This window comes from Amblyomma maculatum, chromosome 2 (genome assembly GCF_055883805.1).
Source record: "Amblyomma maculatum isolate TAMU_Amacu chromosome 2, ASM5588380v1, whole genome shotgun sequence".
In the NCBI taxonomy this organism is placed as follows: Eukaryota; Metazoa; Arthropoda; class Arachnida; order Ixodida; family Ixodidae; genus Amblyomma; species Amblyomma maculatum.
Window position 1 is genome coordinate 208592408 of NC_139345.1, and position 26616 is coordinate 208619023.

General features: G+C 48.2%; 1 protein-coding gene and 1 pseudogene across 6 annotated transcripts in view; one reads left to right on the forward strand and one right to left on the reverse strand.

The window, feature by feature from the left end:
• The window catches only part of Lrch (Leucine-rich-repeats and calponin homology domain protein), a 170935-nt gene that overhangs the window by 12418 nt on the left and 131901 nt on the right, over nucleotides 1-26616 (forward strand). For all 6 annotated transcript variants that reach the window (XM_084595668.1, XM_084595669.1, XM_084595670.1 and 3 more), the window contains exons 2-3: nucleotides 7654-7798; nucleotides 25994-26120. In XM_084595668.1, the coding sequence (XP_084451794.1) occupies nucleotides 7654-7798; nucleotides 25994-26120 (272 nt within the window). The remainder of the gene's footprint in view (nucleotides 1-7653; nucleotides 7799-25993; nucleotides 26121-26616) is intronic.
• LOC146201194 (uncharacterized) lies at nucleotides 15150-21544 on the reverse strand (annotated as a pseudogene).

The following is a 26616-nucleotide window of genomic DNA, read 5'->3' on the forward strand; positions in this document are numbered from 1 at the left end:
ACCTGGGGTTCTTTAACGTGCACTGACATCGCACAGCACATGGACGCCTTGCTTTTCGCCTCCACCGAAAAGCTGCCACCGAGGCCGGAATTCGATCCCGCGTCCTTGGGAACAGTAGTCGAGCGTCATAACCACTGCGCCACCCCGGCGGGGTGCAAATGATTGGAAAGGCGGATAGGTTGGCTGGAAAGTTTAATATCTGACCTGCTACTCTACAGGCAAAGAGGCGTCAATAAATAACAAAGAGGGTCGTGACTCGATTAAAATATATACAGGAATAGTAACTTGCCCCACAGTCACGAGTCAAGTCCTGTGTCATGCAAGAAGCAGCAGAAAGCCTGCACTGCCTGTAGAGCTTTCCATTTCTGGCCTACCGGCCAATAAGTCCTCTGAGAGAGGCTTGTTGCCAAAACACTTCAAAGAAGTAACTCGAGTTATTGTTTTGCACGCATATACTGGGACACACCACTTGTACATGCTTCACAGTCTCCGTAATGTCACATGTGGAACATTCTGGGCAGTCCGCCTGCCCAATTAAGTATAAATATTTGTGTGTGAAACCACATTTAAGTGCAGTCTATGGAGAAAGCATGCATAATAGAATATAATTGGCAAGTGTGCATGGATCCACTAAAGCACTATCTTGTGGCCTTGAACACAAGCAGATATAAGGAACTCAGTGATGTGTAGTGCCAAAGGCTGGTAACGATGTGGTGTTGAAAACTTCCAAAAATTTGTAATGCAGGCTTTCAAACTGTGAATGCACACCACTTCTGAAGTGGTTTCTCACAGATGTGGAAAGCCTCTTACCAAGGGGCCACAAGCTCAGCAGCGGTTTGTGGAGAATTATGCCCTAAAAAAAAAAGCGAGTCGTGTTCTGAGCGGGCATCACCACAGTTGTAGGCGACGCTTGTGGTGATACAGATCTATCTGTGTATACATGGATATAGCTCTAATATTCTCACCAGATGTATGTCAGATTAAGTTGCTTGAATCCACTAATTGGTACCATGGATTTCTTCAGTATCCCGAGAGCATGCAAACGCACCAAAGGTTGAGTCATTACACACAGAGGTTGGGTGGGGTGATATGGGAAGTCGTAGCGTGATAGCATTTGTGATTAACGGCAGCGGAGTGCACGTGAAAAACTGCTGTTCAGCTGCTCGTCATCAGTGGTTGGCAACAGGGTTGTGCAAGTAGTCGTAAATACACACAAAGTGGTTCGTGTGACAATTATGTAGATATTGGGCAGGCACGTGACATTCTGAAGTAACAGCGCAAAACGTGGATGGGAGCACAAGACGAGAAGACGACACAATGTCTCATCGTCTTCTCATCTTGTGCTCCCGTCCACATTTTGCGCTGTTACCTCAGGATGGGAAACCAACAAGCCCAACCTGCTATTCTGGCTAACATGCCATTGTTTGAGGTGCATTGCGGCAGCCAAGGTTTATCCCAAGCACCTGCACTTCTATGTACATGTTAAAGAATACTGGGAGTGGTACTCATATGGGTGCGCACCATTTTCCTGGCTCGGGCGATCAGATTGCAGGCGGGCTAGCACACACATCCCAAAGCACATGTAGTAGAAGTTTGGACTGTCGAACCGCGAAGTCTTCAGTTCAATTCCTTCCCTTATATTTTTCAATTTGTATGAGTATCATATAGTCTGCTTGTGTGATTAAATTGCGAAGGTGTACATATCACCTGCCCTCCTGACCAACCTCACTCTGCACAAGTATTCACCAAGCAGTTTTCGTTCCATCAAAAGGCTTTCACAATATTTAACACGAGCAGCTACTCAGACAGCATCAGTGTAGCATTCTTGGAGCTTTGCAAATCTGTTGCTACATTGTTTACTAGCAAAACATGCACAGTATGTAGATATGTGCACTAGAACGTATAAAATGCAGTGACAATGTGGGCTGCCCTTACGTCTACAGCTGCCCTTTAATCCTGTTACATTCTAGCCTGCAGTGAATTCAGCAGCAAAAGATTTCACAATTAAACCATCCCAACTTTATATTTCCAGATTTGACCCCAGCACCGATGAAGTTCATTGTATTACCAGCATTTTGGTGGCATATTCAACCAGCAGGTGCAGGTTCTAGTGAAGATGTTTCCATGCAAACTATGGGTATGATCATCAACGAAGGAGGCTTTACTATACATACCTTTTCAGCACGCTGTTTTATGACTGGTTAATGTCTGGTACATTTCAAAGGATAAGGCACATATTGTATGCATGTCTACTTAATTGCAGATTATGTTGGCTTGCTTCTGAATGAGACTGCAAAATGCTACAAACAGTGGCCACCTTTCAAAGCAGCTTTTGCAGAACGTTCGATTTTTCTATTCCCCATGAGCCACTATTTTTCGAAGCCGTGTAAAGGTGAACGCGGCAACTAGAAAATCTAGGTTTGTCAGTGCCACAAGGACCACCACTTTGTAGTGCATTTGGGCATTCTCTAATGTTACTAAATGAGTTAAAGAGAGACATGTTGCTTTCAAAATAATTTATTGGTTGGCCGCAGGTTCATCAGTGCATTCAAAATTTTTAGGCTAGAAGGCAGTTGACCTAGAGCAAGACATCTTTTATTCATGGTTCTTCGCGGTCTTCCTTTCTCCTAAATATACAAATGGGTATATACAGCTTCACAATCATGATGTGTTGAGGTCAGTGCTAAAAAAAAATTCCACCCATCAAAGGTATAGGTGGGGAGTGAGTACACAAAATTCATTCTAAGTGAGCCTATATATGTCTTGTAGATTCCAAGGGAAGGTGAGCGTAGCAGGGGACGGCAGAAACTCGGGCAGGCAGATGAGACTAGGAAGTCTGCGGGGATCGTATGGATGCAGCTGACATAGGATCGGGTTATTTGAATGGATATGGGAGAGGCATCTATTATGATGCCTCTCCCATTATGATGTATTTGCGGTCAGTTCCAGAAAAAAAGAAAAATTCTACCCGTCAAAGGTATAAGTGGGAAGCGAGTACACAAAATTCATTCTAAGTGAGCCTATATATGTCTTGTAGATTCCAAGGGAAGGCGAGCGTAGCAGGGGACGGCAGAAACTCGGGCAGGCAGATGAGACTAGGAAGTCTGCGGGGATCGTATGGATGCAGCTGACATAGGATCGGGTTATTTGAATGGATATGGGAGAGGCATCTATTATGATGCCTCTCCCATTATGATGTATTTGCGGTCAGTTCCAGAAAAAAAGAAAAATTCTACCCGTCAAAGGTATAAGTGGGAAGCGAGTACACAAAATTCATTCTAAGTGAGCCTATATATGTCTTGTAGATTCCAAGGGAAGGCGAGCGTAGCAGGGGACGGCAGAAACTCGGGCAGGCAGATGAGACTAGGAAGTCTGCGGGGATCGTATGGATGCAGCTGACATAGGATCGGGTTATTTGAATGGATATGGGAGAGGCATCTATTATGATGCCTCTCCCATTATGATGTATTTGCGGTCAGTTCCAGAAAAAAAGAAAAATTCTACCCGTCAAAGGTATAAGTGGGAAGCGAGTACACAAAATTCATTCTAAGTGAGCCTATATATGTCTTGTAGATTCCAAGGGAAGGCGAGCGTAGCAGGGGACGGCAGAAACTCGGGCAGGCAGATGAGACCAGGAAGTCTGCGGGGATCGTATGGATGCAGCTGACATAGGATCGGGTTATTTGAATGGATATGGGAGAGGCATCTATTATGATGCCTCTCCCATTATGATGTATTTGCGGTCAGTTCCAGAAGAAAAGAAAAATTCTACCCGTCAAAGGTATAAGTGGGAAGCGAGTACACAAAATTCATTCTAAGTGAGCCTATATATGTCTTGTAGATTCCAAGGGAAGGCGAGCGTAGCAGGGGACGGCAGAAACTCGGGCAGGCAGATGAGACTAGGAAGTCTGCGGGGATCGTATGGATGCAGCTGACATAGGATCGGGTTATTTGAATGGATATGGGAGAGGCATCTATTATGATGCCTCTCCCATTATGATGTATTTGCGGTCAGTTCCAGAAAAAAAGAAAAATTCTACCCGTCAAAGGTATAAGTGGGAAGCGAGTACACAAAATTCATTCTAAGTGAGCCTATATATGTCTTGTAGATTCCAAGGGAAGGCGAGCGTAGCAGGGGACGGCAGAAACTCGGGCAGGCAGATGAGACTAGGAAGTCTGCGGGGATCGTATGGATGCAGCTGACATAGGATCGGGTTATTTGAATGGATATGGGAGAGGCATCTATTATGATGCCTCGCCCATTATGATGTATTTGCGGTCAGTTCCAGAAAAAAAGAAAAATTCTACCCGTCAAAGGTATAAGTGGGAAGCGAGTACACAAAATTCATTCTAAGTGAGCCTATATATGTCTTGTAGATTCCAAGGGAAGGCAAGTGTAGCAGGGAGCGACAGAAACTCGGGCAGGCAGATGAAATTAGGAAGTATGCGGGAATCATGCACCTGGCACAGGATCGGGTTATTCGGATGGATATGGGAGAGGCATTTGCCCAGCAGTGGGTGTAGTCAGGCTAGTGACATCAACAAGACTAACAACTGGATGAGTTGGTACTGATTCATCTTAAAACCAGCCAGAAGACGAAACACGTGAGAAGAGAGGAGCACAAGACAAAGTTTGACTAACAACTGAAATATTACTGAAGGAAAGAGGCAAAAGAAGATTTGCACAGAAATGCATGTGCACGAAAAACCCCAAAGCAGTAAAAGTGTGGAAAACAGAAAGGGTCTAAAAAATAATCTAAAAAAAGCAAATTCCTTATGGTCAAGGACCACTCGTTACAAAAGGGAAGCCACAGATCCAAATCCAAAGGCAAACTATACTGCAAAGGCTAAGGATGTGTGTGTGGCTAAGAAGTCGGTCAACAGTCTTTTGGGGCCTTTTTTACATGTGTATCTCAGTGCAAGACTTCTTTTGCCTCTATCTTTTAGTAAAATTTCAGTTATTAGTCCAGCTGTCCTGCAGTTCTCTCTTCTCATGTTTTCTGGCTTGTTTCAGAATGAATAAGGTGATGACTCTACAAACCTTGTGCAAACTGGAAACCAGTGTAACTGTCAGATGGAAACCTTTCCCTTATTTGGCTTGCATCACAAATAGGGACGACTTTACTGTGATGTCTGCCGAGGCATCCCCAAAGCAAGTGCGCAAGCTGGCTGTAGCAAATGTAGTGGTGCCTCCTGTTGACAAGAGAAAAAGCAATATTCACTTTTCAGCATAGCAAAATGAAAATGTGGTTTAGGTCTTTTACAAATTTGAAAGTTATTCATGCATCTGTACAATTAATTCCCATCTAACAGAAGCTGTACAGTGTAACTTTCACTGTAAATTTATTCTCCCTGGAAGTATGGCAAACTTTGAATTCTGCTGCAGGTGATTGAGAGAGAATGAGACCCACCAAATATTAGAACTGCCGTGCAATCACAATTTGCTACTGCAGCAAAATAATGCCTGACAGCAATGCAGCTTTTGACTGACAAAACCTGATAGTCGTCTTACACCCTGTATGCTAGTGTTGTGGCCGACGTCAATGTGCACGCTGATATAATCCGCATAGCACGAAGATGTTAAGTATGCGACTTATGCGTTAAGCAGCTCTGTGCATGGAGTCATTCTATTCGAAGGAGCCATAAACGACAAGTCCACTTCTGTCAACGGCTCTCAGTTGTTTCCCCACAACACGCCACATGCCAGAATTTCTGCAAGTGCCGCAAAACTACTCTATAACTTCATTTGCTAACTGTAAAATTTCCAGCACTTACTCAAGCTGTGGAAGTTTTGGTGACTGGCCTTTGGAAGAACGTCTTTCTTTTTTTTTTGGGGTTGCCACATTTCAGCACATGTAAGATGTCAGTGTCGAAGAATTTTGGAGAGGTTTACTGTGTGGAGGTGTTGATGATGGTGTCAGTGAAGTCAGACAATTTTTTAAATTATATTTGCACACTATTCAACACTGTCACCTAATGCAAGTGGGTAAAAAAAAAATGGCAAATCAAACTTTGAGTGTTGGTATGGTGATTGTTCTGGCAGCAAGTGGGGACATGCTATAACAAGAGTTGTCGGGCTAGTTAGTGATCGTCTGTAGAAGCCAGTCCTACTCTGTGTGTTTTTTTCTTCTGTGTCGTTTTTTAGTGCATTTTCCCACGGCTTCTGCAGGAGACAGGCTACTAAACTACATGCAATTTCACTTAGCACAGACTCCTCCGAAATGAGATTGCTTTTGTCGGGCTGGGATCGGGATTTGAACGGCTGGGATCGGGAGGCTGGCGGTCCGGGCTTCTGCAAGCTGGAGTTGTGCCGCGGTTACCGCGGCCTCTTGACACAAGTGTTACTGTACCAGTCGCAGGCTCCATCTTTGCCGACCTGGCACCCGAAAAGTTGCGTGGGCATTAGGCTCAAAGCCCACGATGTCACCATGTTTTAACAGTAGCGACTATATAGCCATAGCAGCGACGCTGGAACCTGGGACGTAGGTACAGTTGGTATGGACGTCGGCCATATTAAAAACCCTGTGTGAGCGTAGAGTAGGGCACAAATAGAACCTCTAAAATACACCGAGCTCGGTCAACTTTGGCTCAGCAGGCTCCGGCAACGGGAGCTTCTCATTGGCTTAGCGCTATGACGTATCTGTTGAGTTGAGGAGGACGCGCGCTAGAAAACCGAAATTCTGTTTTTGTCGCTATTAAATCAACGCGGGCAATGAAACGAATCGAGGTATATTATATGATGCAGGATAAGGATTCCATTTAGGCAAGCCGTGCAAAATTTCCGGAAAACGTTTCACGACCCCTTTAATACAGGACATTTTGAGCATAGCACCTACAAGTGGCTTTGCCTTTATTGTTAACAGATAAGACTTTGTATGCTTACTTTTGGGAACTTCCTGTGCTATATTTATATTTGAGGTTAGAGGATTGATTCGTCAATTGTAGCTTAATAGTAGTGTCCTAGTGGTTTGAGCATCCACCTGGTATGCAGGGGTTGCCATGTGTATCGCCGATGTGCTGCCTACCCATTAAGCTAAGCTAGAAGGAACAGCTAGAGGGCTCCTGGACTAGGGTGTCCTCCTGGGAGTGTTTGCATTTTTTTTTTATTTAAATAAAGTTTTTTCCTCCTCCTCCTCCCACTCATGCTCCAATGAGTGCAACTTTTCCCGTGGTCTGACGCTTGGCTTTCTGCAGGTTAAAATGCTGGGAAAGAAAAATGGTCTTTAACATTGTTTTGTGCAGACAAAAACTTTATACCATAGCGCCAGCCGGCCAAGCTGCTTTCACATCTTTGAACCTTGTCATTGTTATCCTGAGCTTTTCAAGATGTGCTCAGGTCTTCCTCTAAATCAATATACTATCAGCCGTTATGCTGAAAGTGCTGTGGAAGATGTCAGTTCTTGCTAGTAGTCGCAGTTAGTGTCATTGAATTTGCTCATCTCTGCAGTTTATAAACAGGTTGCTGTAACTCAGGGGCATGATCTAATACAGCTTGCCTTCCATGAAACTGGTTCAGTAGCCATTTTGTAGTCAATAGGCTCAACAGTCCTGTGTGTAACTGTGTGTTAGCATTGACCGAATACTTAGTATTGTACATTTTATTGTTGCACTGGCTGTTTTGTGCTAAGCCTTGAAAAAGATGTCCTTGCGCAGACCTGTCTCGGAACCGGCTGAGCGAGCTCCCCTCCGAGCTGTGTGGCCTGGTGCTGTTGGAGTACCTGGACTGCCACAGCAATGTTGTGCGCCTGGTGCCACCTGCCGTGGCCGCACTGCAGGCACTCACCTACCTGGACCTGAGGTCAGTCTTTCCTCACATGACAAAAGCTTCTAATGGGGGGAAGGGGCAGCTATGGGTTGTTGGGCAGGCCCAGGAAATGCACATGTTTGTGGGCACTTTGGAGATCACCAAACGTCTAGCATGGCTGTGCTTGCACACCACTGCCCTCGTGGGAGGATCTTCTTATTGCTTTCGGCAATACTACGACAGCCGAAGCGAGACCTCGGGTGGCCGCAGCTACGCCGTGAAGAGGCGTAGCTGCAGTCTCCTCATAAGAAAATCAGCCTGCCATGATATTTGAATTCACGTTATCCTTATGCCACGGACAGGAGCTGCCAACTCTGGTCGCTCCTTTCATATGGGAGGGTGATATCTGAATCAGCCTGCCAGAACCGTTTGCATTCTTGTTACCCCTACGACATGCAGGCACGTTCATACAGCTTGGTTGAAGCGTGACTTTATACGTAAGCTGGTAGCTTACGCTTTCACATCATACCCTTAAAGGATAAGCTTAAGTGTCCCCAATAATGTAGCACCTTACACTGATAGGGCATGATAGGGTAATAATCTAGCAGGCAAAAGAAGCTTCCGCCGTTGCTTTCGCAGTTCAAATAGGGGTAGCCAGAGCTAAACCACAACAAATTTTTAAAATAAACAACTTGAATTTTAAGGTTACTTTTGGCTGTGCAGTTGACAGTTGTTGTCATTTTGTACTCAGTCTAAAGTACAGTTCTTGGCTGCTGCTGTGCATTTTTATATACAGCCGACAACCGATTTTTCGGACTCTCAACAGACCACGAAAATGTCCGAAAAATCGGGCAGTCCGAAAAAACAAATATGTATCAAAAAAGCTCAATTTATTGCCTATTATTCACTTTAAGGCCGGAAACAGTCATGCTTTTCCGCACCACGTTCCGCTGCCATGCTAACAGGTCCACCTGAATTTCGCATGCATCAGATCAGCTTGCATTGGCTGCGCTGCTGCAGGTGAGTCATCGTCGTCGTCGCTCTCAGACTCCACAAACACTTGGCGAATAATTTCTGCATCTGTAAGCACAGCGCACAGTTCCAACTCGTGGTCCACATCTGTGAACTCTGAAAACGAGACGGCTGATGGAATTTCGACACCAGCAGGGCAAAGGTTGTGAATGAGACTGCTCGACAGCTGCTCGACGACGCTCTCCTCATCCAAGGCAGCCGACTCGTCATTCAGCACAAGTCCCGCGTGGCGGAAGAAATTGTGCAGCGCTGTGGGTGCTACAGACTTTCACGCATCGGCGAGCATACTAAGTGCTCCAAGCAAATCGACAGGGCAGGTTTTCCTACTGTCGAGGCGCACCACAACTACCAACCACTGGATCACAACACCGACTCCGTTGAGTGCCTTCTCGCTGCCGCTTTGCATGCAGAAAAAAAAAAATCTCCTTATAAAATCCGGAAACAGCATCTTGAAGAACAGAAGCAGATTCAATTAAATGAGAGCTATGCGAGCTACAGTAGCGACAGAACGTAGCTCTTGCATCAGCACGACCTTGGCTAGGCCTTCTCGCTACGCTCAGCAACGCACGTGAAACGCACTGCAAACACACACAGGAACAAGCAGTCGAAGTAATCACGGTAAAAAAAAAAAAAAAAAGCGGCACGCAAGACGCACCGGTTTTGAGGCTATCGAAAGAAAAAGTAAACAAACAAAATGGCGGTGTCACCGCTCAAAATGTGTGGCAGTTGGCCCGGCTGACGCTTGGAATGTCCGAAAAATCAAGTAGCCCTCCTTAGTGTCTGAAATTTTGAGCAGCATAATACATTGACTTTATAAGGTATGTCCTGGGGTTGGGAAAAAGTCTGAATAATCAAGCATGTCCGAAAAATTAGGTGTCCGAAAAATCGGTCTGAAGGTTGAGAGGTCTATTTATTTATTTTATTTAATATATTTGTTATTACTATTTAATAATAATGATATAGTAAAAGCTTGATAATTTGCGCCAGGGGAATTCAAAATCCTGGATAATTTGAATTTCGGTGGTCCCATAATTCCTAATGTAAATTTGACTGTACAGTTCGAAGGGGCAGTCTGCACCAGCCCTTATAATTCGACAATTTTTGGTGTTATGCTGGAATGCCTGATTACAATTTTGCCGCAAACCAATGAAGCAATTGGCCTCGAGATCGAGCAGAGTCGCCCACCTTACGGCAAACCCTGCTCATTGTGGATGCATACAGTCGAGTCCACTTACAACGATACCGGTTTTAACAATATATCGGTTACAATAATGAAAACCTGCTGCACTGTCCACTTTTGCATGTTTTCTATGGTAAAATAACCCGCTTACTACAATGCCCCCTTGTCACATTATCGGTTATAACAATGAAGTCTGGCTCCTGAGTGCTCCTCGAGCGCTCGAAACCGATGGTTAGCTGGAGCAGCCTGAAAAGGTGCGATTCAAACTGTTGTCCTTGGTCGGTGGTGACGCGGCGAAGGGGCCTGAAGCGAGCAATCCATCCGGCGAAGGAGGCCGAGGCGACGTCTTCCACGGTGATTCCCTCTAGGGGCCATGCCTCAGGCCATCGAGTACAGCTGCCGCGGTGGCTCGAGCAGCGAGAGGGTTCCAACAAGCTTGAAATTTTTCGCTCTGTCGCTGCCGCTCGTCGCTGAGATCGCTCAATCACTTGCATGTGAGCGAGCTGGCCTTAACGCATATTTTTTTTTTTTCAAATTCTTGGTGCAAAAGTGGAGGGTGGGTTCATTATGTGAGTGGGTTGATTACGCGACAAATACGGTATCATTTTTTCGTATCGTAAGTGCCGTCACAAGCCGATTTCTGTATATCGACTCTATTTCGCGATCCCCTTCGAGTTCGATATATCCGGGTTCGACTGTATACCGATCGATGGCGGTGAGGCAGTAGTGGTATGGTCCAGCTGGAGGAAAGGGCCCTATGATATCAAGGTGGACGTGTTGAAACAGACCAGAGGGCTGGGGGAACGCTCCGAGTAGTGAAGTGGCATACCTGGTAACTTTAGCGCGCTGGCATTGAATGCAGGAGCTCGCCCAGGTGTGGCAATCCCGCTGCATGGAGGGCCAGACATAGCGGTCGGCCACGAGGCGTGTAGAGGCGCGATTGCCGGTATGGCTGAGATTATGCTGCTGGTTGAAGAGGCCACAGTGATGGAAAAGGGGCACGTAAGGCCTGCTACGTGCTGTTGACATGTCGCAGTAGATAGTCATTGATCCAGGTATGGGGACTTGTTGCAGCTGTAGTGAGGTCACGCCCTTAAGCAGTTGTTGCAGTTCGACGTCTGTAGTCTGAGCCTCGGCGAGGACGTCTGCTGTTATCTGCAAAGAGCTGGTAGCTGCTACACTTGAAAGTGCATCGGCGACCACATTGTCCTTCCCGCTTACATGTTGGATGTCGGTGCTAAATGGGCAATGAACTGGTTCTGCTGGACCGGCGGGAGTTTGTCGCGGCGTTGAGAGAAGGCAAGGGTTTATGATCGGTGTAGATAGTGCAGTGCTGTGCTTCGGGAATGTGGTGAAAGTGTTGAACTGCTTTGTATATCACCAGAAATTCTCTGTAGTAAGCTGGCGAACTCGATGGGGCACGGGCCGTGATTTCCTTCGTGGGACTGGCTGCAGAAGGGGTCATTTTTCGAGCTTGGAGAACGCCAAGGGATGCCAGGTGTTGTCTACGCATTGCATAAGGGCGGCGCCCATGCCAAAGTTGGAGGCATCCGTGAAGAGCCCCAAGGGGGCATCTGGCACAGGATGCGAGATAAGTGTGGCGGTGCAGAGAGCAGCTTTGCATTCTTCGAAACGCTGTGTTAAAGCCGGTGTCCACGTGAAGGTTTGGTTTCCTGGGCATCATGGAGGGGAGCCTGGTAGTCTGCCACGTGTGTCAAGGAACGCCTATAAAAGTTCAGCATGCCGAGAAAACGGCGAAGGTCTTTAGAGGTGAAGGGTTGGGGGTAATTTTGCAGGCCCGAGATGCGTTGAGGCAAAGGTAGAATTCCCTCGTATGAAACTTCATGGCTGAGGAATTTGACGACTGAAGCGCTGAGCGTGCTCTTTGTGACGTTGACGAGTAGGCCGTGGTCATCGAGGCGTTGGAAAAGCAGACGAAGGTGCGTGTGGTGTTTGTCGGCGTTGCGGGAGAAGACCAATATGTCGTCAAGGTAGACGAAGCAGAAGTCGAGGCCGCGGACGACTTCTTCGATGAAGCGTTGAAAGGTTTGTCCAGCGTTCCTGAGGCCAATGCTCATGAAGGGAAACTCGAACAAGCCGAAAGGGGTAATGATTGCAGTTTTCGGGACGTCATCCAAGTTGACGGGTATCTGCGTGTAGGCCTTCACTAAGTCTAGCACGGAGAAAACGTGGCAGCCATAAATGCGATGGGCGAAGTCCTGTATGTGGTGAATGGGGTACCTGTCCGGAATGGTATGGGCGTTGAGGGCACGGTAGTCCCCACAGGGCCCCCAGCCTTCGGTCTTCTTCGGGACAAAGTGAAGTGGCGAGGCCCATGGACTGCCGGAGCGGTGGTAGATTCCCTCACGGAGCATGGCTTCAAACTCTGCTTTGGCTATGCTCATGCGGTGTGGGGCAAGGCTATGAGTGCGGCAGAAAACCGGGGGGGCCTGGGGTGGTTCGGATGTAGTGCTGCACATTGCGTGGCAACCCGCTAGGGGTCGTCGAACCGGGAAATCATGAGAGGATGGCTTGGTACAGGGAATGATTTTCAACACCGAGTACTTTGATGCTAGGCTGGTGGGTAGTCGTTCGCTGTCCTGGCAAAGAATGTCTCGTTGTCGTGTTGATGAGACGGTCATGGCGGCACTCCAGAAGGAGGTTGTAGTGTGCCAAAAAGTCTGAACCGATGACAAAATTCCAATGAAGGCCACGGCATAGGTTTTTAAACTGGACATGCAGGCGGAGCAAGCTGTAAGTCTTGATTGTGAACCGTTTGTCGTGTTCAACTCAAACGACGTAGGAGGACCCATGAGCCCACCTTCAAGGTGGGCTCATGGGTAGCAGCAGATGTCGGAACCGCTGTCGACAAGGAGCCGCTGCTTTGTAATTTGGTTGGTGACAAAGATGCGACGGCTTCCAGGTTGGCAGCTCGCAGCCGTGTCTACGAGCTGCCGTTGGCGTTTCCCTTATGTCCAGCGGAGCAGGGTGGTCGACATTGCCTTGCTCTGTCCCCGAAGCGTCGATGGTAGTAAAGCCTCGTTAATCCGGATCGCAAGGGACCGGCAAAAGTGTCCGAGTTAACCGAATTCCGGATTATTGAATTTACCATGAAAACAACAGAAAAATGCACTGGGCATACACATACCTTTATTTCACACGAAAAACTGCATTATTTTGGTTTGCTTCGTCGCCAGAATCTGTGCTAAAACTATTTTCTTTAACCACATCAGGTGATGGAGCGCACGCTCACTGTCACGAGCTGTGACACAGAATTCCTCGAGTACAGCGAGGGCATCAGTGGCCTCCTGCACTGTATGACACCGCGACGGCTGGTCGTGACAGTCATCATCAGAACAGTCATTTTCATCGCCGTCAAGCACTTCGGATATGATATCATCGTCAGTTAGCATGCCAGAAACAGCAACACCATCATTTATTGCCACGTAGTCAGCAAGCTAGACATCGGGAGGAAGGAGAAACTCCAACCGGCTCTCATCCACTTCGTGTTCCATTCTTTCAGTGCCTTCTGGAGTGGCCTCAGGAAGTAAATCGCGGTCGACAAGGTGGACGAACCCGCTGTGTCGGAAGGAGTTCACTATTACCTCCCCTGACATGCTGCTCCATACATGCACTAAAATATGGATCGCGCTGAGGAGGTTTATGTCGTATTCTCGACCTGCCTCTTTGCAGAGCAGCAGCCGTTCCATGACATGTCGTCGGTACTTAGTTTTGACATGCTGAATGATGCCCTGATCCAGTGGCTGCAAAGCAGCCGTCGTATTTGGAGGCAGAAATACGAGTTCGATGCACTGCAGCCCAGTCACACTAGTGTGTGCGCTGCAGTTATCCACCACGAACAAAACCTTGCGGGTTTTGGCAGAGAAGCGCCGGTCGAGCTGCCGCATCCAAGCTTGAAAAATATCAGAGTTCATCTAGGCCTTTCTGTTAGCTTTATAGTCCGCAGGCAGACGGCGAATGTTTTTGAAGCACCTTGTTTGCTTTGCCTTCCCAATTACTAGAAGTGGTAGGCGCTCCGTGCCCAACATGTTTGTGGCTAGAAGCACAGTGACCCTTTCTTTGCTTCTCTTGCCTCCAACGCATGGGTCACCCTTGAATGTGATAGTCTTGTCCGGCAAGGCCTTGAAGAAAAGGACTGTCTCGTTGGCATTGAAGACATCTGCTAGTTCGTAGCGAGCCAAGTATTGGGGAAGCTCGGTCGTCTTCCAATCGGTGATGCAACACTCATCCACCGCTGCCTTCTCTCCGCACACGTTTCGAAAGGCCAACCCATGCCTTTCTTTAAAACGTGCGAACCACCCTTCAGACGCACTGAAAGAGTCGATGTTCATTTTGAATGCATATCTTTCAGCCTGCTGACAGATCAGCGGTCCGCTCAATGGAAGCTGTCCATTACGCATATCTGCGATTCATTGCAGCAGTGCTGTCTCCAGATCCGGGTGTGCTGCTGTCCTCAGCCTTTTTCTTGCTCCAGTGAATTTGCCACTGTCAAATGCTTCCAAAATTTTTGCTTTGTTCTTTATGTAGTCACTTAACGTGCTCCTTTTCCCTCCATACTTTTTCATTATCTCTTGCCGAAAAACACCTTCGTCGACCTCCTTCAGTATCTTCACCTTCGTTTTTAAATCATTCGCCGGCTGCTGCTGTCGCTTCGCTGAGGTGGCGGCTGCCATAACCGTGGAGCGTGACGGCAGTGATAATGCACCAGCACAGATGACAAACGCAACGGGCACTTTTTCACACGCAACGTGGGCTGACACAAAACAAAGAACGCAGAAAAGAAAATCCGTCCCGTCGTCTTTTGTAGTGTTCAGTGGATTACTGGATGCTTCCCAGTGTGACGATGATGATGATAGTGTTTACTTTCTGTGCAAGTGGTGACTAGCGCCACCTATCCACCAATCGTTTATTCACTATCATCATCACATTTTCCGCGCCGTTGCTCGCCTTGTTCCTGTTTGTCGGACTCTCCGCGGTCGCCGCGGCTTCTCCGTCGCTCGGCAAGGAGTTGTCGAACCTTCGGGTCGCCGAGCTCTTTCGGGGTTGTCTGAGTTAACCAGATTGCAACCAAATGCTTCTGAGTTAGCAAGCTTTTAACACCATAGAACTACACACTTTTTTGACGGGACCGCGCAGCAAGTCCGAGTTAACCGAATTTCTGAGTTATCGAGATCAGGATAAACGAGGTTTTACTGTAGCACCGGTCGTCATCACCAGGCTGCTGCGACGGGGTGGTGTTACGGTCACGGCTTTGCGGGTGACGCGTTGGCACGTGTTGATCGTTGGTGGAAGTCGTTGAAGCCAAAGCACTCGTAATAAGGAATCCTGGACTTCCATGTTGGCTGCGAGAGCACGCATGTGGTGGAGAAGCTGCGAAGGGTGGTGCTCGGCAAGTTCTGCGGACTGTAGTTGTCGCACCTTCTGATCTTCGGAGAGTGACAGGCGGTGGGTGAGTTCAGTCTTGAGGTGTTCGTAAAGGTTGGTCGTTGGTGGGTTGACAAGGAAATCCCGGACCTCATTGGCATAATAGGCATCGAGGTGGGAGACGACATAATCGTAGTGGGTCCGGTATTGCGTGATGTGTGCAAGGGAGAACTGGGCTTCGACTTGGGCGAACCACACCTCGGGCGAGTCAGGCCAAAACGGCAGAAGCTTGATAGCGACACGGCAGACGTCGTGTGGGGGAGCGTGCCGGATGCCGTCTGCAGGGGTTCTGACATCCTCGGTAGAGGCAGCAGGATGCTGCTGCACGGAAGTGTTGAGTTGGCCGTGCCGTTCGTGAAGCTGTTGTTCTTGCTCGTCCATGCTGATGTGTATTGTTCATTGTCCGGGTCACCAGGTGTGAGATGTCGTTTCTGATGAAGGACGAATCCCAAAAGTGCAGTGTGTGTCGCCACTATGCATGATCTAGTCAGCCCCTTCCTTTTTCGTTTTTGATGTTAAACCTCTGTCGCGGTTTCTCAGTGGTGGGGCACTCGACTGCTAATTTCGAGAACGGGGGGTTCAATCGCAAGCGTTTCGCAAGGCGCTCCTCTGCTACGGGAATTGATTGCACGTTAATGAACTCCAGGTGGCCAACGACACCGAAGTCCGCCACTACATCATCCGTCATAGCCGCTGTTGCTTTGGTGCGTTAAACCTCATATTCTTTTTTGCTCTTTTGCTGTTGAAAGCTTCATGCACATCTGTAATGGGGGAAGTGAGCAAATTTTGTTTTAGAGAAATGCTCGAATGTTTGAGAAACATACTTTCCTCAGCACCTAATTGTTACACTACATATCAATGTACTTCTCTGGTAGCCTATTTAACCCTTTCGCTGTCGGGCGTTTCTGGCCGTGACACACCCCCGGCGTCGGCTTGTTTTGAGGAAACGAGCATAACAATTTATTTTTGATTATGATTGCTATGCAAATAACATAGTCAACAGAATATGCACATTTCAGTGTTCTGCAGATTTTGGTTATTAACATTATCATCATTATCAGCCTGATATAAATTAGATAAATGAGGATAATATAAGAAAAAAACTGCTAGATACTTCTTGAGAGACTGAATTCGAGCTCGACTCGTATTTATAATCAAAATAGCCATCGCTCCAGTCCGCACTCGAAGGTCCCGCGCGGTCAGCCATCCGAAAGTAACCACGCGCACAGAGGGCACACTTTCGGTGACCCGCAAAATGGAGATAAATGGCACGTTGTGAAATCAAGAGGACAGAGGGAGATGGAAAGAGGCTAAAACAATCAACCTTCTTTGCTGCAGCTAGCCACAAGCAAGGGCACGGCAAGAGAGAGCGAAAGCAGCAATCGAGTCGTGTCGACCTATTGGAGAGGCAACGGCGCGAGCCCCTGAACGTGACGTGTCGTAGCAGACACACCAACAGAATAAAAATAAAAACCTGCACGCATGTGCCACGAGACGCGCGCCGCATGATCACTTAGCGCGGTAGAGTAACGTGCGCGGAGTGACCGCGCCCCCCAGCAAAGAAGGTGGCGGGGGTGGGTGCGATTATTCCATACTCTTCAGTATATACATACCAACACAACGCGGGACGAAAATACGAACTTGTAGAAAGATTTGACAGATGGCGCAGCCTGTCCAAGCGCGCCAGCTTTGCACTCAGGTGCGAAGTTTTGAATGCACGATAGAGAACGTACTAGTACGTCGATGACACTGTGGTGGGAAAGCGCGAAAACATACTGGTACGTTCGTAGCAGTGAAATGGTTAAATCCCTTTTCATCTAAGTGCTGCTGCTGTCTCCCGAACAAATTTGTTGCTTCTGACGAGGAGTAAAATAGCTGCATAAGGACCTAACTACCCATGCTTAGTTCGCCAATAAATACATCTTTATAGTCGCATGATAAGATTACTCCATTTCCTTCGGGGCAGTTTTATGTCCGGCACCTGTTTTGCAAATAACCCTAATATTTTGCTTCTCATAAGATTGAGTCACTACTCAGTATTACAGTGATTAAGATATATGCAGCCTGTGAAATTCCTTGCCGGGACATGACAGTGCTCATGTGCAGTTTTATAAACAAGCGCCATGTTTGTAAACAAAGGTGGCGCTGCGATCGGCAGCGACATGGGGTGTAGGCAAAAGCGCAGCGTGCCTACACTGCTCCAAGTGACGCTGCCTTCGAAATCAGTTCGCGCGTGCGAATATTCTGAAGCGTAAGCTTCGCTTCTGCGTTGAAATAGTTTGGTTTATGCCTGGAGAGTATTTCAGCACATTATCAGCCAATTTCTTCCGGAATTACCTGGCGAAGAGCGCTGCATTGGCTTCCTTATCTGTGGCCTCAACAGTGCGTGGCTACGGTGCGTAGGCGTCTGCAGTGAGTGATTAAGTTAAATTAAAAAGAGAAAGCGCAATGTACAAGAAAGACTAACAGTCAACATTGCTCAACTCCCGGGCCTATTCGTAGCGTATGCAAGGAGGACGACAATGTGAATGACTGGAAGTGTGTTCTCAAATGCCGACTCTTTTGACTGCGCGCCTTTCTAGCTGCTTTAAGCACTTTCACTTAAGGAACATTATTGGCAACTATATATAGTGAACTAGAAATTACATTTCTAGCTCACTTTACCGCCAACTTAAGTCATAGAATTTCATTTTTAATAAGAACTCAATCTATTAATAATTGTAACATATGTTCGCATAGTGCGCTGCCAACTTGTTTTCGCCTGCTCGATAAGACGTTTGACGTCTGTCTCAAGTTACATACGTAGCCAAGGTCATTCACAGGATAATATATACATGAAGGCCTGTGAGAATTAATGCTCTCATTCTTTTCTCTTTGCTCTCTAGGAGAGACGCATGAGTGCAGGTGCAAATTAACGTTCTCCACGATCGCTTGCAGCAAAATTTGCACGATCTGCAGATCTTTTTGAACATACTTGGAAATTTATTCGAATACACATCATCTATTATGCTTATTTTACACCCTTCATAGCCGATTCCACTTTGGGACATTAAACTCCATGTACCATATATACTTAGATATCCTGCTCGACAAGAGCTAGGTTGTACGTGGATATTTAATTTGTACGTTCGTCAGGATCTTAATGACCTTCAAAAAGAAAATTTAAGACTATGAGAAATAACGCTGCGGGACTGTCCGGATCATAACGATGTTACTATAGAACCGGTGATGAAGAGTCACTCGAAACTCGCGAAAGTAAAAACAAAGAAAAGCTACTTTACAATTAAGTCCGCGGGCCTGTTATATCGGCAATATCGCGCTGGAGTCACCGCTCAAGGTAATTGCAGTTACCTTCGCAGCAGCTTTTGTGTCTTTTTCTGTGTGAATACATGCATGGGCAATACTGCATGTGAATGGAACTAGTGCAGCTTCCCTGCGGGATCATACGCACACGAAATATTGTGTCTAAACTCCTTATAACTTGATAGTATATCAAAACGGGCACGAGCTGCAGGCGTTTATTGTTATTGCGTTCTTCGTCGTGCCGCCGAAAAGTAATCACAACAATTAAGAATTGCAAACAAACTCATCTAGTTGCAGTGCAGAAGTGCAACGCACGTTACCCGCGAAAGTAATCCATCACCGAAGTCTACTTGTCGCGCTCAACGCCGCTGCCCTTCGCTCTCATCTTTATCTGACCGCAAAAAACATGTTAAAACAAGTGCCATTTTGTTTTTTGTGCCTCGTGGCGCAATCAACTGCACCACAGCTTGCAGAAATATCGGGAATTATGCCCGAAAACGCAGCAAGCGCCGCGCATCCAATGCAGACGGTTCGGGCTTTTACCTACACCACGAAAGTCACTGCTGTCGCCAGCGCCGCCGCATCTCCACTGACGTCACGGGCTGACGCTTGTCTATACGATGTCTTTGCTGCGACTGGTTGGTAGCTTGCATTTAACATTACTGAAAATTAATAGCTTGTAGTCCTAAATTTTGGGAAGTGTGTAAAACTTCTCTCACACAGTGAAATTTATTGGCATTCTAAAAAAACAATTACACTTACTAATTTACTATTCATCAACATCACATACATAATAAATGCTTTATACTTTCCTCGGTTTCAGGAAATCTTTTCGATTCATTGGTGCAGTGCTACATTATCAAATTATCTGATATTGGCTGCAAGAAGCATTCGCCTTGTTGTGAGCTCGGCTAACTCAGTCCACTTAGTACTCTACACGTGAACACTCAGCTTTCCTGTGCGGCGAGATTTCCTGTACAGTATCGGCGTAATCTCATTTTTTGGGAATGCTTGTGCCTGGTTGTCTAGCCAGTGTTTATCTGAATTCAGTCTACTCAACCCGCCGGCCAGTATGTTGTCAGTGCTACATTTAACCAGCTTAATCCTAGAGGCAAGCATGATATAATGAACCAGGGTGTGTCTCTATTCATTCTAAAGTACTGCAGGTCACAGCAAGAACCTTGCACCTGCATAGGCTTGAGATTAAATTTGCCTGCCTGACACTCGTATAAGACATACGCACACTGTTGAAAAGGTGGTAAGAAAACCAAAGCGGCCATTAGGCAAATGGTACACAACAATATATCAGGCCCATTAGCGTGATACAACGCAAAAAGCGTGCAAAACGACGCCAGTAAATCTAAAGGACGAGTGGTTGCCTACCTTTTTTTCCTAAAATTTGCACTTCTTTCCCGAATCCTTGGCCAAATCCGTGTTTTTCTGCAATATTGGAATGTTCTAGACAGTAAATCGCTAATTCATTGTAGAAAGCACATTTTCTTCACCAACAAACCCCACCATAAACTTGGAAGCAGATCTACGCCGCGTGCTTTCCTGCGAGCGCCGCTGGTTGCCGATCCACACTATTGGAGCGACGGTGGCACTACCTCTAGGTCGATCTCGTGGCGAATAGCACCTCTGAGCCACAAAATGGTGCTGCAAAGTGACGCTTATGCCTGATATGACATAGCGCCCAACCTTCGAAGTACCAACTCAGAAAACCACTCTGTGGTATGGCTTGCCAACCGCCGAAGTGTGCCCTGCAGAGGACGGGACATGCTTCCCTGCAGTGCAGTTGTGTATACCCTTAGTGCTTTATCAAAACAAGGGGCGGACTGGAGGCAGTGGTTCGCACTCTGGTCGCTCCTCTGCAGCCCAGCCGTGGCAAAGGCAGTATATAGTGGAGGCGCTGGCATCAAAGCAGCTTTCATCCATGGAGCGGCAGTGCATATCCCGCTACGTGACCACTCTTACTCTATGCCCTTAACAAGGTGACAGTGCGACATCGATCTGCGCTATTTATTTTCATTCTGTGCCATAGATTAGTGGGTTAACAGTCATATCAATTAAATTACGTACTGTCGCGTAAAGTGGTCCTTTCGTCAGAAAACAATACTATCTGAAATTTAGCCAAGGTAATTGTAATGTGTGAGGTAGGATTAGATGAGTGGTGCCCGGGGATAAAGCTTGTTCATGGCAGAATGCACTGGGCTCCATGCATAAAAAAAAAAAAAAAAAAGGAATAGTCAATTCATATGGAAATCGGCTGGGCTGTAGAAAATTTGAATGGCATGATGATTGCTTGGCTTATTCATGCTGACACTGTCTCTCAGATGAGTGGTAGGTAGCTCGAGGATAACTTCTGATAACAAACTTGGGGGGCGCCCACGACACGGAGTTCGAAACCACAACCTTGCAGTTTTGCCATGAGCCATTTAGGCCACACTCAAGTGTATAACACAGGACAGAGCCCTGCTATGCTTTTAAGAATATGGGGGTTATTTCTCGCAATGATACGTCACGGGGGGCCTAGACGCTACAGTCGCCTTCTAGCCTCGACGTGCCAGCCCTAGCAGACAGAGCTGAGACCCTGAAATCCGGGGTGCGAGAAGTCGCCACTGCGGCGGGTTCGGGCCAGAGGGGACAAACACGAGTTGCGCACTCAAACAAGCTTTAATTTGCCCCAGCAGTTGTACACGGCAAATCAACAGCACACAAATACAACTGCCGTGTATCGAGCAAACGCCGCGAACGGGGGTGAAATAAAACCACCTAAAAGGAAAGCCCGCACAAAGGAGGTGAGAGGCAGTGTGCTCACCTGCGCGGCTTCGTGCTCGCATCCCGTTCCAGTAAGTGCGTACATTCAGTGGGCGATTCTCGGTGACGGCGGTGGTCTTCCCGGTGGAAATCATGAACCGCGCGCGTTCGCGCTCAATTGTCGACGAACGCCCGAGCCAGTGCGGCAGACACCCCGGTCGACTCAAGGCAGACTGATGGTGAAGAAGCTGGACCTGCGGTTGCTGCGGCCGCCGCACGTGTACCCCCAGCTCCAAAGTCTTGTCCTGTGGTCGTCGGCCTTGACTCCCCCTCCGACACCCGTGGCTGTGAGCTGTCTGCAACTTTTACATATTGGCACTTTTGTTTGGGTTTAAAAGTCAAACGGCGTCTAGCCGGCCCCCCTCGGTATCTTCCTTGGTGAACGCGGCTACATTTAGCCGTACGTCTGTTTTAAGGAGGGGGGATGTGGGTATTCACAATCCCTTGCCTCCATTATAACGGCCGCGCGTAATTAATACGCGTGATTACACGCACTGGTAGAGAGGTTGGCGGAGGAGAGGGCACGCTGGCCACCCCCCGCCGCCTCCCGGGTCCTGCGGCGACACTGCCGCGGGCTTCCCTTTTTCCTGCCGGCGTTACCCGGAGACCTCCTCTCCTGTTCCGAGGGACGAGCGCATATGTCGCAACTCCTTTGGGTCTTTCGACGGATGAGCGTGCACGCGCGCGGTTCAGCATATTCCGTCGGGAGACCGCCGCCCTCACCCTCTGCCCTTGATTCGGCGCGCACTTACTGCCGCGGGCTGGGAGGACGAAGCCGCTCATTTGAGCAGACTACCTCTCACTCCTTGTGCGTACTTTTCTTTTAGGTGGTTTTATTTCATCCTCGTACGCGGCGCTCGCTCGCTACACGGCTGTTGTGTTTATGTGCTGTTGATTTGTTGTGTACAACTGCTCGGGCAAATTAAAGCTTGTTCGAGCGCGCAACTCGTGTTTGTCCCCTCTGGCCCAAACCCGCCGCAGGTGCTACTTCTCGCACCGCGGGTTGAGGGTCTCAGCTCTGTCTGCTAGGGCTGGCACGTCGAGGCTAGAAGGCGACCGTAGTGTCTAGCCCTCCCCCTTGGCGTATCATTGCGAGAAATAGCCCCCATATTCTTGGCGCTCAACGGGCCAGAGGTGTGACAAATCGAGTGTCTGTACGACGCCGACTAGCCATGGCAGTGAGCGGAACTGACCTTTCAGTCTCTTCAAATACTGCAGTGGTGATTGCACAACGGCAAAAAAGAAAAACCACCTTAACTGTTATTATTGCGAGAGCTCAGGAGCTGACGCTAGCCACTGTGATCTTGGTAATTTTTCAGGAGGTCACACGACTCCACCGCTCTACAGCAGGGTTACGCGCGGATGCTGGTGTGATGGGCATTTTCTCGTTGTGTTTTGACTTGCCATGCTCTACGGGAAGACTGTCAACGTTGTAGCGTATGTACTTTTGCACGCGCACGTTGATGGCGTGAGAGTATTTTTACTATCCTTTGTGCTGCGCCCGTTATCCAGTTCGTCGCGATAGCTCGCAGCCTCAGAGAAAGGGCGGCCTACCCGGCTTCTCTGAGTGGTGACCGTTTTAAGTGAATCAGTGCAGTGGGGAGCCTAGTCAGCCTTAAGGGAGCTTTAGGAAGAAAGGACTTGACACGCCTTTTCAAGCGTGCAGACCCACAAATGCCAGAAGATAAGCTGCGTCACCTGATGCGGGGCGTTAAACAAGAACTTCTCGCGGGACTGGTGCGCAGTCCACCGCGCACTGTGGTGGAGTTTCTCAGCGAGGCAGCGACCATGGAGACAACGCTGCAACACCGACCCCGTCAGTACAACCGTGACGTGAACATCATTGGGTCCGACGCACCCCCTGTGCATATCGGCAGCGACATGGACGCACTACGCAATCTCATCCGTTCTGTCGTGCGGGAGGAACAGCAAGCGCTTCGGATGCCTTGCAACACAACATCTTTTCCTTCACTGGATGAAGTCGTCCGGGACGAGGTGCGTATGGCAGCTCAGCAAGTTGCTGACGTTCTCCAGCAGCGCGTTCCCCACCAGACGTTCGACGCGAAGCCCACCTACGCGTCCGTCCTACGTAAGGCTCCCCCGCCGGACCATAGTATCAACGCCGCAGCTCCAGCAATGGAGCCGCAGGGTCCTCGCATGGAGGACCTCGCATGGAGCAGCATGGAGCCTCGCTACTCCCCTCCGCCAATCTACCAGCGACCCCGTAAAAGTCAAGTATGGCGGCCAAGGGACCGTCGGCCTCTGTGCTATCATTGCGGGGAAGCCAGTCACCTTTACCGGGCGTGCCCGTACAGACGCTTCAACATGCGGGGTTTCGCCTCGGAGGACCTCTACCCTCGGAAGGCCGAACGGCCTACTGAGATTGCAAGCGACCTTGCAGCGCGACAGTATCCCATCACATCCGGTTACCAAGAGCGTCGGTCTACGTCCCCGACGAGCTACCGTTCGACAAGTCCCCACTTTTCCCGACGCCGCTCCTCTCCCAGCCCTAGCCGGGAAAACTAATACAAGCGGCCTTCGGAGGCAGGGTCGCTGATGTCGGGAAATGTGAAGATCCTCCGTCATCGTCAGGCCGATCCGACGAGATTTCGCTTGTGTCAGGTAGCGACAGCATCCGGCATACTACCTCCGATTTATGTGTAAAGATTGATGGAGTGGATGTCACCGCGTTACTTGACACTGGTGCCGATTATTCAGTAATGAGCCGTGGTCTTGCGCGAGAATTGAAGAAAGTTTTGCCACATTGGTCCGGCCCGAAAATTCGCACGGCGGGAAGTCACTTGATTGAACCTGCAGGAAAGTGCACAGTGTGGGTCAGCATCCGTGGTTTTGTGTATGTCGGAGAATTTATCGTGCTTCCTGAGTGTTCAAAAGACTTGATCCTTGGTCTAGACTTCCTGCAGACCAACGGCGCTGTCATTGACCTGAAAGAAGCGCGTTTCCTTTTCGGCGAAACGAGCCGTGGCGCGCATTGAAAACGAAGATCCGGGTTTGAACGTTTTGCGTATAGTCAATGATGACGTGAGGGTTCCGGCACGTTCTAGTGTGTTGGTTCTTGTAAAGCATGACTTATTCCACGATTACGAGGGCATCGCGGATGGGCACCTTCCGCTACTACTCGAGAAGGAATTAGCCATTGCTCGAGGACTCGTACAACTCCAGAACAGTTGTGCTACTGTCCTCCTGACAAATTTTGCTAAGGAGATGCGGCATCTCGCCAAGGACACAGCTGCTGCCGTCCTTCACGATGTTACTGCCTTGCCTCATTTATGCACCGCCGGAGCGCACCCTAAAGAAGAAGCCGCACCTTGTCATGCTCTGCAAACCGTTAAAATTAACCCCGACTTGAGGCCCGATCAGAGGAATCTTCTCTCGGCCCTTCTGAGCGATTTCGCAGACTGCTTCGCCACAGGCTCTATGGTCGGTCATACTCCTGTCGCCAAGCACCGTATCATCACCGACGAGACCACGTTACCGGTATGCCAGCGCCCGTACCGGGTTTCTCCTAAGAAATGTGACGCCATTAAAACGCAAGTGGATGAAATGCTTGCGGACGACGGGATCCAGCCTTCGACGAGCCCATGTTAAAGGGCAGGACTTTGAGGCAAGATGGAAAGCTGGAAGAAATATGGAGGAAATAACATAACATACAATAAGCATTGCTGAAGATTTAATATATGTATCTCGTTCAGGGTAAGTTGGTCGCCATATAAACACGAACATATTTGTATGTGTCCAGTTGAGGAACTGGAACCTGCACAGGACAAACGCATGACTTTGCATGTGTTGAAACCTTTCTAAAGTAACTCGGGCCAGCTAAAACCTTGATTATGTGAGTGTCTTTGCCATATCAATTGTTGGCAGTGGCATGGCTTGCCTGCCAACTCTCCTGGTTCTTCATGAAGGCTTCTGGCTTTTTACTGAACTTTCCGATTGTACAACTATTGCCCTATACATCTCCTGATAAGCTGGCTCTGCCCGTACAATATTACCTTTTGTGAAACTAGCACTGCAGAACCTGTAGCTGCATCGTAATCTATAGCGTCACCATCAATGGCTGCACTGGCACTTTCGGCATCATCAGCTAAGCAGCCGGTCAAGCCAAATTAGGCCAAATCCAAAGTTGCTGTGGCTTATTGCATTTCATGTATGCTGTTAATGTTGTTTAAGCAAAACGCAGTCTCTGCAACTGCAAGGTCCATGCAAAAGGACTCTTTGGACACTGCCCAAAAGTTAGCTGCCTCTGTGAGCGAGACTGAAAATAATAGCACTAAGAAGTCATAAACACAAGTGAGAACAACGTAGGACGAGCGCTAGTCCTGCGTCATTCTCTCATGTTTGTCACTTCTTAGCACTATTATTTTCAGTCTCGAACAGTATGCACCATCTAGCCCAAATTGACGTTCTTGTAAACTTTGTGAGAGAGTATGTGCGCGTGTGCCCTCTTGCAGTCGCAACCAGCTGAGTGTGCTTCCATCGGCTGTGTGCCAGCTGCCTCTGGTGGTGCTGCTGGTGTCCAACAACCGGCTGCAGGAGCTGCCCGAGGAGCTGGGCAGGTTGCGCTCACTCATGGACCTGGTAAGGAGGCACCAGCCCTGTACTCCCGCCCTTGGGCTACGCTGTTGACCACATAAATGCAACGGTTATCTGCTGCCATGAGTATGGGCTCGATTTCCAGACTTTTGCACTATCGTAGGAAGATTGTGCAAAACCTTGTGCACATGTGGGCGGTGTGGCCATGTGCTGGGATATGCGTGTAGCTTCTCAGCTCTCACTTCTTTCATATGGTTTCACAGCCACCTTCTTGTTTCTTCTTTTTGTCCTGGACTAATATATCCTTCTAACCCTTGTGTCCGTTAAGTGGAGGTGAACTCAAAGATTCTGCACCATATCACCATTGATGCTTCCTCTGTAAAGTTTAAGACCACTGGTGTGGGAAATAAAAATATTGGATAAATCTAGCTCTGCCACACCAGCTCATTCAATATGCCCGTTATCATTGCCACACTGTAGTAAAAGAAATCTATATTACCATGTCTTTATTTTGCCACACTGCTATGTGTTGCTCTCAGTA